The sequence below is a fragment of the Mus caroli genome, unplaced genomic scaffold, assembly GCF_978045245.1.
Source record: "Mus caroli unplaced genomic scaffold, Mus_caroli_1 scaffold_2, whole genome shotgun sequence".
NCBI classification, from domain to species: Eukaryota; Metazoa; Chordata; class Mammalia; order Rodentia; family Muridae; genus Mus; species Mus caroli.
Window position 1 is genome coordinate 146,520,289 of NW_028227257.1, and position 11,560 is coordinate 146,531,848.

An 11,560-nucleotide genomic window follows, 5' to 3' on the forward strand; every position below is an offset into this window, starting at 1 on the left:
CTGCGTTCTAGGGGCGGGGCCAGTGGCGGCGGCGGGAGGTGCAAAGCCCAATGAGAGAAGGCTCCGCCTCCGAAGGCGGGGCATCCGGGGCGCTCCCCCGCCCTTCAGCTCTCCCTGCCCCTCCCCCCGCGGGCGCCGGGGCCGCAGTGAGTGAGTGGCACTGGCAGCCTGTCAATCCCTCAGCCGAGCGGCCTTCGAGCCCGGTCCACGGCGGCTGCTGACTGGGTGCGCGGCACCGGAGGTGGCGGCGGCGAGTTCTCCCGCCTCATCAATCTGCTGTCCGCCCAGCGTGCGGCCCGCCGGGGCCCTCCACCGGGCTCCGTGTCCCCGCCGCGCCGGCCCGCCCGCTCCCAAACTTTCCTCCTCCGCCCCTCTCGCTCCCCGCGGCCCGCCCGTCGGCCTCCTTCTCCTCCTCCTCCGCAGCCCGCCGCCGCCGCCGCCGCCGCCGCTCCCTCCCTCGGGGCCGCCGGTGCTCCGATCCCGCCCGGTTGAGGCGGCGGCGGCGGCGGCAGGCGGCTGAGGGAGGGGACCGTTCTGGCTGGCGCGGGCGGCGGCGGCCGCGGCGTCCCGGCAACTCGGCTGGCGCTGAGGACCAAGTTGTGCGGGGCCGCCCGGCGCGGCGCGGGGCGCTGAGGAGGCAGCGCGGCGGCCGCGTGAGGGCAGCGGGCACCACCGCCTCCGCCTCCGCCGGCGAGCGTGCCGCTTCCGCCCGCCGCTGTCCTCAGTCTCCTCCGCGGCGGAAGCCGGAGCCGGACGCCGGTCCGCGTCCCCTCAGTCGCGGGCCGCGCCGGGCCAGGCCGCCCCCTCCCGCGCGGGCGGGGAGCGCGCGGCCGCCTCCCCCTCCCCCTCCCCCTCTTTCTTCTCCTCCCTCGCCGCCGCCGCTGCCGCCGCCGCCGCCTCAGCCTTCGCCTCCGCCGCCGCCGCCCGCTCCCGCCCGCGCGCGGCGGGATGGACGATCAATCCAGGATGCTGCAGACTCTGGCCGGGGTGAACCTGGCCGGCCACTCGGTCCAGGGGGGTATGGCTCTGCCGCCTCCCCCTCACGGCCACGAAGGGGCGGACGGCGACGGCAGGAAGCAGGACATCGGCGACATCCTCCACCAGATCATGACCATCACCGACCAGAGCTTGGACGAGGCGCAAGCAAAGTTGGTGTCGTCTCATTAAGCATCTTTTGTGTGTGTACGGGAGCCGGGCTCGGGTCCCGGCTGGCTCCCGGGACCGGGGCCTCAGTCGCGGGCGGGAACTTTCTCCGCCCGCCGGGCACTTGCGGTGTCCCCCATCGCGCGGGCAAAGTTGCTCGCCGGGGTCGGGACAAACTCGATCATTGCTTCGTCTGTGCCCTGCTGCCCGGTCCCCTTCCCAGATTTAAACCTCCCGCCCGGACCCCAGTGCGCTCCGCGTCCCAGCCGGGTCCGTGGCCGCTCCGCAGGGAAGTGCAACTTTCTCCGCCTGCCCAGACTCGGGGCACCCACTCCCCTTGGCCCAGTCCGGGGTGACCGGCTGCTTCCCCGCACAACCCTGTGCGGGAGCGCCAAGTTCTCTAGAGGGAGGGCCGCTTGGCAAACTTTGCGGAGCTGTCACCCGCTGATTATCAGCCGCCGGCTGGCCGCTGCGCCCACTCCTCTTGTGGAGCTTGGGCGTTGGGGTTCTCTCCGCTCCGGTCTGGTCCCTTGGGTCCCCGCCGCGGCCCCCGGAGCGGAGCCTCATGCACGGGTCACTCCTGTGTACGCCGAGGCTTCTGTCGACCCAGCAGATGGGTCACGCTGCTATCGGGCTGGAGCTTCAGCCGCTAGAGCTTGCCGCCAGTTGCGAACTAGTAAACTTGAGTTTTTGTTGACTTCCCGTGGTTCAAAAGAGCTTTTCCAAACTGGGGGCCGGTTTTAAATCTTGGGTCTAACTTAAAGGAAGGCGCCATATTATTCCAATAGGTGATGCTAATACCTTTGTGTTTTGCTATTTGTTTTTTAGGAAACATGCTCTGAACTGTCACAGAATGAAACCGGCGCTCTTCAGCGTCTTGTGTGAGATCAAAGAGAAAACAGGTAAGACTCTGCTGCTCACAGTGGGCCCGGAGACCCCCAAGGTGGGGTCAGATCTACTCCTTCGACTCTCCAGTTGAGAGCTGCTGCTTTTGGGCACCGCCATCTTTGATCATTCTTTGCTTCCCACCTCCTGATCTTGAGAGAAAAAAAAAACTGCAATAAATCTGGAGTCTATTTCTCAATTCTGCTTTGGTACAAAATGAAGTGTATATGAGAATGGAGTTGGGTCGCAGTTCCCTAGGAGGTAGTCCCTGGTTTCAGTCGGGGAGGGGGCTCTAGCTAGTTGCCCTCTCCTATCTCTTTTTGCCTTGTGTAGCATTTTTTAAATGGAGCGGTGGGAGACTGGATGCCAGGGACCGGTTCCCCTGGAGAGGCGTCACTAGAACTTTGTTTTACTTAGACAGTTTTAAGCTTTAGTTCTACTGGTAGAAGACACAACCGAACACACCTCAGTAATACCCTGGACTTGGTGCTTTAGGTGGGAAGATTTTTAGGAATCCAGGAAGGAAAATCATGTGCTTAGGCATATACAATGTATCATGCCTATTAGTACTTACGTTATAGCCTCTGTCTTACAACTGCTACACTTGTAAAACTGAGCTTCAATATATAAAGATGTCCACAGATCCTGATGAAACAAACATTCTGAAGTTCAGGGCAGGAGTAGGATAGGTTTGCAGAAGTGCTAGAATGAAAATTGCTGATACAGAGTAGGGGGATTTCTGACAGTTCCTTATAGTTTAACTTTCTTGTCAGACTTTTTCTATTTAAGGTATTTTTACTCTTGACTTAAGTGTAAAGCTAAAGTGCATATATATATATATATATATATATATATATATATACACACACATATATATACATATATGCATATGTTTTACATGCTTTAGTTTGTGTTTAGTTATCTTTCCTGTATATGGTTAAAAAAAAAAACAACCCTCCATCAGTCAAGCTTTACCATTGATTGATTTATTTGTTGTTGTATGTGTTGGGTTGTATTGCTTTTTAAAGTTGCCCCTTTGTAAATTGAGGCAAAGAAGAAAAAAATCAAGTCCAGTATATTGCATTTTCCAACTAAGGCTGTTTTAATGTTTCAATGTTTGGCTGTCTTTGAGTTGATTTTACAAATAATAATACACTGCCTAGGACTGTTAGGTAGGGCGTTAAGTCATGCTCTATTTAAACAGGTACTATTCATATTCCTAAAAGTAAGCCAAAGAGGAGGATGATGGTCTATTGCTCCCTTTTAATGTATGCATGCTAAACCATAATTATTAGTAAGTATTGAGAGCTTAAAGAAATAACCTTATTTGCTTTTCATTCATGCCATGATTTTTTTTAATGATTTTTTTTTTTTGGTGAAACACTTTACATTTTGAAAACCAAAGTCGTTTTAAATTATTGACTTATTATATATTGATTTTAGCCACCTTTTGAGTACCTTATGATTTAAAATGTTAGATGATTTTAATGTAACTATAAAGACGTCCAGCATTGAACCTTGAAGGCTTTAATTTGGGTGAATAAAAGTATATACTCTTAGGACATTTATGTTGCTTAATTTTTAAGGGTTTTCTTGCTATCAGGGCTCCACTCCAGTTCGTGCTGACAGCTAAGCACTGGAATATTGACTGTGTTGTGAATATTAAGATTGATTCAATTTTATATGGCACTATATTACTAAAGAGAGGGAATTGATGCTCTTCTCTAGCAAGAACACCCTTCTTTATGATTTGTATTTATTTTCTGTCCCTTTAAAGTTTTGGTCTAAGCACACAGAACTACACAGCATTTCATGTTTGAACACTTAGCAGCAGGAGAAATTCAATTAAGAAGTGTTCGTCTTCCAGTTGCTTATTTGTACAGGACTTAGTTACACCATTCTGAAAGGAAAGTGTAGTCAACGACATGTCAAAGGTGAGTTAGGAAAAGAAACAAGTCTTTTCAGAGTCTGGGATTATGGTCAGAGAGAGCTTTGGTAGGGCTATTGCTATTTAACAACCAGGAGAGAGCAGACAAAAGAAATTTGTGTGTTTTGAAAATTGTTTCTTGGGCTTTCAGTGATAACTTGTAAATTAGATCCTCTTTTTGTGCGTTGACCTGCGACCTAAGTTTGCAGGTTATCTCTTTTATAAAAAGCCAGCAGCCGACAGTGAAGGCGGCTGTCTGGGCAGAGGCATCCTCTTGCCTGCCTCTCTGAGCTCGAGAGGGATGGGATTTAAGTACTGAGTGATTGATGGGGTGAAGCTCTCTCTCTTCTCCTTTCTCCCCTACTATCCATAGCTCTGCCTCAGCTCTAAACCCAGTCTTAGAAGGAGACAGGATCGCTAGACTCAGCCCTCAATTTGAAATAAAACAGCTGTGTAGACATTAGTGTTACCAAAGCAGAGAAAGCTGGGCAGTACATTCCAGGGCCTATCCCTTGCCTGCTTTTGCAGTCCTGCTTTAGAGACATTATGAACTTAGAAAATAAGTGTTAGGGAATATGTGTATGCTACTTAATACTTTCTCTTTAAATCACTTTATTAATCTATTATCATAATACGTAAGGATTAATTACCTACAGAAAGTTCATCTAGTCATTTGTGAATATAAATCAGGAATATTATGTGATGACTCTATTCTGCATAGTGAAGGGGAGGGAGGGGGCTGACAAGTTGTGAACTAGAGGGGTGGCGGGTGGGAACTGCCACGTCAGTGGACAGTGTGATTTTGGTTTTGGTTTTCTTTTAAAATAAGACAAAATCATTAAAAAAAAAATCATGTCTTTGTAGAACTGCTGGTAGATTTTGAGGTTTCTGATCAGGCGGTGAATACTGCCAGTTTTGATGCACACAAGGGACTTAGTTTGGAAAACATTTTATTTCTCCCCTACCAAATATGAAAAGGCATTTTCCCCCTTTGACAGATAAATGGGCAATCTGCCACAATTATATTATTTTCTTGTTCAGAAGTAAGGAAACTATACTTTTACTATAAGATGATTGTTTTTTTAAAAAACAGTATATTCTGTTATAAAATTTATTGTGCAGTTATTTTGGGACAGAAAGATTTTTCATTGTTGAGTTGTGACATTTATACATTTTAGAGGCAACTAAAGTTACAGGCTTTAAAAATCGAGATATGTGTCTGTTTTAAACTATGTAAGCAAGGAAGATCGTAGTTGACGGGCTACGGTTTTCTTTAGTATGATAACAAAATCATGTTACCACCCTTTGCTTATTAAATATCTCTGATGAAGTAAGGACCCATGCTTCTGTTGGTATACTCACTGAACTACTTTAATCTTGTCTGTGAAGTGTTCCCTTCGTGAAACAATATACCTTCAAAAATGAAGGAAACACTTTTTCAAGGAAAATATTTTTAATGTGTACTAATATAGCAATTCATTATATGATCTAAATACTGATATTGTGAAAAAATAGTGTATATTAAAAAAATCAACATAACCTTTCCTTTTACAATGCTAGGTTAAAATACACATTGTTGATAGCTGCCAACCAAACTCTGATTTATTGCCACCACAAACCCTAAATAGTGTTCATTTACTAGTAATGTCTAATGGCAGACGTGATGGTTTGCCAGATTTGTAGGCTTTGTGAGGCTTATAAGCAGGACTGACTTGGGAAGATCATAAAACTTAATGAACTTCTCTACTGCAGGAGGTGTCCGCAGGGGAAGAGAAAGGCCTGCTTGGCTGGTTGGGCTGGTTGAAGGATTTTTTATGTTTCAAGAAAAGAAAATGACTATTATAAATGCTGTACTTTTAAAAGAATCCATCTTGAGAAAGTCATAGGAATTTTAGATATCAGAACTAGGGAAGAATGTAGTTTATAAATGAGCTTTATACTCATTTAGTATATGAAATGTTTAAACCTTTTACCTTTATGGCTAAAAGTGTGAGTAGTTTTCAGGAGGACAGGGTAGGTACTCTTAGGTTAACCCTTCCATTTAATTTGCACCCTACATTTTTAGTGTTTCATTTGCATCTTTTTCTGGCCTCTTTTTTTTTTTTTTTATAAGACTTCCATGTAAAATTTTGCTACCTTTTTTATTGTTACAGTGCTGTGTTATTCTTTTAATTTTCAATGTATAAAAATCAGATCAGTCATTAAGTAAACATTTAGCAAAGAAATATGAAAATTGTTGTTTCTGAGTCTAAATGGTTCTGTATTTACTACAGATTTTCAATTGATCTTGTATTATATCCAGTATAGTTACCATTTGCTCCAAAGTTTTGAAAGCAATTGCATTATACATATATGTATAATGTTTCTGTTTTGATGAGTGAATTTTCCAGCTTTTAAGAGCTACTTATTATAGACAACAGCAACAATACCACATTCCCACATATATACATACATGCATATATACAATATGTATGTATGGCAACAATAATAGATATACATATATGGAAAGAAGAGAATTTTGAACATTGTTTACCTTCAATAATGGCAACAGTTGGCCAATCTTATTTTCTCTATTACTCCTGGTTTCTCAGAATTTTTGTGATCTGAATAGTAATAGGCCTTTATTAGTTCAAATTTTATATCAATTTTAGGAATACATTATGGTCTGTTTAGATTGGGAATATTAAGCGATTAACCAGGAAAAACACAAAGTCAGTGCATGTTAGGAAGGTCATAAATTATATTGCTTTATCAATATATTTTTCTTAAAGCCATTAAGAGTATTTTGTCAATTTTTAGATTTCTTTTAGATTTGTGATGCTTACTGGAGGTTTTGTAGGAGGTTTTGAAGGATGTAAAAGACTGACATTTGTCTGATTTTTTTTTTTTTTCTTCTTCTTTCATTCTTAAACAATAATACACTCAATCTGTTGGTAGAAAACCTGGACAAATTGTCATTGCCAAGCTGTTTTAGAACTGTCTGGCTTGAAGTATCATGCAGATATACCTTTAAAATGGGAGGATCTTTAAATATATTCAATATAAAATATATTTTAATACAAATAGTGAAACCGTTGTCAGTATTAACTTGATCTATGCAGGTAATTCTTTTTCACCTGAGTTTTAGTGAGCTTCATTACAGGTTTGCATGGTTTTGACATTTTATTTGGGAACGTAACTATGTAATTTTTATTAATTTATATAACTATTCCAAATTATAAGTGTATTAGTTCACGGTAATGGAAGCGCTGACTTGCCCCCAACACACAAACTCACCCACTTTTATAACATAAAGCTACATTTCTTCACAGCGATGAATTTCCTTTAATTTAACTTGTGTAGTGTTTAGATTTTAGTATGTAAGTTTTATCCAAAGCAAGATTTTAGTTAACGTGTTATTTAGCTATATCTTATTTGTATTTTGGTACTATATGGGGGTGTGCTGTAGGGTGATATTATATTTTATGAAGAGGGTCTCTAAAAGAATTGACACTGAATGTTCTGAACCACACAAGTCATTACTTTTTTAATATGGAGACCATGCAATAGTCATTCAGAATACATTCTTGACACGTTAGTACCAACATATCAAGTTAAGGAGGATTTAGACGGTTTCTCCCATATGCATTCAAGTCTTTGTGAAGAATCTTTAGATACTTTTTATTTCAATCTTGACACTAGGAGAATAATGTTTTATTTGTTTTCTCAGCAGGCTTGTGCTTTAGCCATTTATCAGTGTGATCAGCATGAGTGAAGTAGTAACTGACAAAGCTCCCCATCTCCCCTCCCATGCTGACCTTTCCTAGTACTTGCTCTACGTTTATAGGCCATTCCAGCCAGGAAGTGTGGAGAGACACTCATTTACATCACAGTATACAGTGTGGCATAAATCAGTGAAGTTTTTCCAGGTCTGTTTAATCACATTTTCTTTTCTTTACAAAGTTATAGAAGTTAATTAAACAAACTGCTATCACAGCTAGGTGATAGAGCTATATTTAGCAAATAAATTAAAAAGTAATGCTTGAGTGAGCCATTGGGAAAAAAATATGCCATCTTTTATACCTTCAGACATAGAACATATTAGAAAACAAATTCCAATCTTAAAGTCTTGATTTTAACAATGCTCTTTCTAAGCAGTCTTGCAGTTAGAATCCCTTATTACCTTGACATAGACATGACCTAAACATATAATATGCTTATACTTATAGTTTTTAGTGCAAAGTGTAGCTTGTTTGCACACTGAATTTGAATAAAGTGTGTAATTTAGCAAATAATTCCATTCTAGAATGTGTTAAATTGACTAAGCAGGACAATTTTTTGACTCTAATTATGGATAAATATACTTATTACGAGTTTTACATTTGTTTTCTTTCAGCTTAAGTATTTTAAAAGTGCTAAGCTGTTGTGAGTACTAGCCCTTTTTATGTGGTCATATTAATGAGTTTGGCATATAGTATAATTCTTTCCATGCTCATGGTCTCTCCTGATGTTTAAACCGTTATCTAGGAGATGCCAACATATGTTAGTACAAAATGATTTTGTTTTGTTTTGTTTTATGTGGTACATCAGTTTTCAAAGCATATTTCTTAGGCATCAGCTCCAGCAGGTGGCTTTTACATTAAAAAAATCATAAATTTTAAAATCACATAAAATTTTATTTCAAATTCAAATTAACTGATTGAGAATGTCACCATTTCCACTGTCTCTGTATTAACATTTATAATAGAACAAATGGTCGCATATAGGAATTATCTGCAACATAATCTAAATTAAGATTCTAAACAGGCATTACAGATGCTGGTAACTTTGGCAATTATCATTTTGTTTGGTGAACAGTAGTAAAACAGTGTGCGGTAAAAGTGTTTAGAGAGAGAGGATAAATAAATTGAACAGTTTTGCAATGCAAAGTGGTTTGTGGTGTTTTTGAGGATTTCTTGGCTCTCTCTTAACTGCTATTGTGAGCCTGGAGCAGATTTCCCCATTGCTAATGCCCTAGAAGTATTAATTCACTTTGATATGCTAATTAGAGGGCATTATGCAAGAAATGAGATTAAGTGGCAGCATGAAGCCATTTGCCTGTCAGTGAATTGAGAGCTTTAGCATCGGGAGGAGCTTGGTTTTTTTCTTCCTTGTATGTGTTTTGTTTTTTCTTTCTTCTTTTTTTTATCCCCCCCACCCCAGTTTCTCTTGGTTTTGCATATAAATAAAATTGATTGAAAGCTTTAGAGATGGTTCTGGAGCATTGAACTCCTTTCCCCCCTATGATTATTTAAATGTTACATGAAATTTTCATTTTATATTCTGTGTGAAATTAAGAATTTGGTCATTTCCTTTCTTCCTGAAATGACTTTAGCAACATGGCTAGTGAGTGACTATCAGTTACCTCTCTATAAATGTAAATGTCGTTTACCAAAGTCAACACTAAACTGAATATCACAAGAATGTTTACTTAGGAGGAAAAAAAGAAGTTGTTGAATTGGGCCTCATGAAACTATATTAAATGAGCATTAAGATTTTGACTTGCATTCAAGAAAGTTGAACCAATAGAATTAATTAGTAGTTAAACTTTGCCCTTTACACAACCTGTGGAATTTATATTATATCATGTATTGACATGTAAGATTACTGGATTTGATTTTCATGTTGAAAATGAAATTTCTTACTTTGTTCTGGTTTCCTGAGTTGTGGCTAATGTAAGGTGTTTGAATTTAGCTCCTTAAAGCTACTTTATGATTTTCTATTATTTTGTGAGGAAATGGATGCTTGACTAAAGGGACTGGAGAAATGAAGGACAGAATTTCTCTGGGCTTAAGAAAAAGTTAAGGTTTCTTCTAACTCAGAGCTTCTACCTACATAAAGCACTGAAAGAGGTGCAAATTGCTAACTGCACATCTCTGGGTTTGGTTAGATAGAGTGTTTGGGAGAGGTATTTGTACTGGGCCCTGGTTCTAGTGTCTGAACTCCATCATGTCTAGACCCAGGAAGTCATACCATCCCAGAGATTCTTTAGTCCTCACACCTGCCATGCATGTATACTATGGAGGCTTGCATCTCCTTGGGCATGGCTGGGCATGGGATGGGAGTTAGAAATGTGCACACAGAGGTGAGAGCCTCTCTTGGGACAGAGTCCTTGTTACATTTCTATGGGAGTGGGGGTGGGGTCCTTAGTAGGTAACACATTAGCTACTTTTTTTTTTTTGTATAAAATACCTGGTTACTTCAGATTTTTGTCTCTTTTCAGACTCCTCACTAGTCTTTTGATTACTTACAAAATTTCCTTTTAAAAATAATGAAGTTATTTTTTTTCCTTAAAACAGGGAAAAAGAGCTTTGAAATTGAATATTATTATTATTTAAACAAAAGATTTCTACAAACTTTCAGGTAACTAAACCTTGCAGATAAAGCTTTTTGGAAGACTTATAGGAATGTGGCATTTGATGGAAAAAGTCAGTCCCTTTATTTAAAAAAAGTGGAAATGGCAGCTTGATATGTACATCTTACTTTATTATTATGCAGGTACCCTCAAATGAAGAGGAAGTGGCTTTGACAGTCTTATAACTTTGTTTTTCTTGCTTTCCTCACCTCTCCCTTAAAAAGAAAAAAAAAAAAAAAACCTACCCATGAAGGTAGTTGGAATTCATAGTCAGATATATCATTTTCAACTTGGAATAGGAACTAGAGCAGGAAATTGATTTTATATTTATTATGAAAGCAAGAACTCTGCCGCCAACTGACAGCAGTCCATGTTTTAGTTTTGTGATAATTGTTCACAGACATTACTCTGCAGTTGGTCCAGGTTATTTATAATATTGATTGGGAGTGTTGGGCCATTAAAAGATATGTGTATAATGAACATCTTTAATTAAATCAGGAAAAATTGAAATATTTTGTTTTTCTTTTCTACCAGATCTTGGGTGTAGGATTAACTGTCACTACTGCTCAGAATAAGTTGCAGTAGATTGTACAATGATTTCTCTGGCATCATGGATGTATTTATTACCATTTTTGAACAAATTATACTAACATGAAAAGTTGTGTTTGAAATGATTGTGTGCTAGATAAGGCGATACATTATAGGAATGGTTGGGTTTATGGAGCTTTATGTAGAGGTTTTCTCAGAAATTATAGCACAGGGCTGTCACTATAAAACCTAGTGATACAGTTGGTAATAACATACAGGGAAGATATTTTTAGGGTTTCACTTGTTATTCAAATAAGTGAAAACCCTCCAGTTTTTCTTATCATATTTCTTTGTAGAATCAGTATTAAAAAAGGGGGGGGGCAATTCTTTTAACTGTGGGTAGGGCGTGGGTGTCTGACTTGTCTGAATGTGCTTTTGGTTAGCACTTGTTGGAGCAGTGGCACCGAGCTAAGGATGGCCTCGGGAGCTCACTGGCATCTTCACTCATGACCTTTTGACTTTGATGAAGGATGGATGCTGAATGCCTGAAAATGAAATGACGGACCTGTGAATATAAATGACATTTTATCAATGTATTGTATGAACTGATTTTGATTTACCTAAATTTGTGGCTTTTCCCCCCTCAAGGTGCTGGGTATGTCCTGTGTGCTAAGCTGCTGCCTAGCCATTGAGCTGTATGCTCA

The 11,560-nt window shown here is 41.0% G+C and overlaps 1 protein-coding gene across 2 annotated transcripts in view; it reads left to right on the top strand.

Moving 5' to 3' along the window:
• The first annotated feature begins 863 nt into the window (after window positions 1–863).
• Window positions 864–11,560, top strand: part of Pbx3 (PBX homeobox 3) — a 195,148-nt gene continuing 184,451 nt past the window's right edge. For both annotated transcript variants that reach the window (XM_021185105.3, XM_029474112.2), the window contains exons 1-2: window positions 864–1,148; window positions 1,972–2,045. In XM_021185105.3, the coding sequence (XP_021040764.1) occupies window positions 949–1,148; window positions 1,972–2,045 (274 nt within the window). In that variant the 5' untranslated portion in view covers window positions 864–948. The remainder of the gene's footprint in view (window positions 1,149–1,971; window positions 2,046–11,560) is intronic.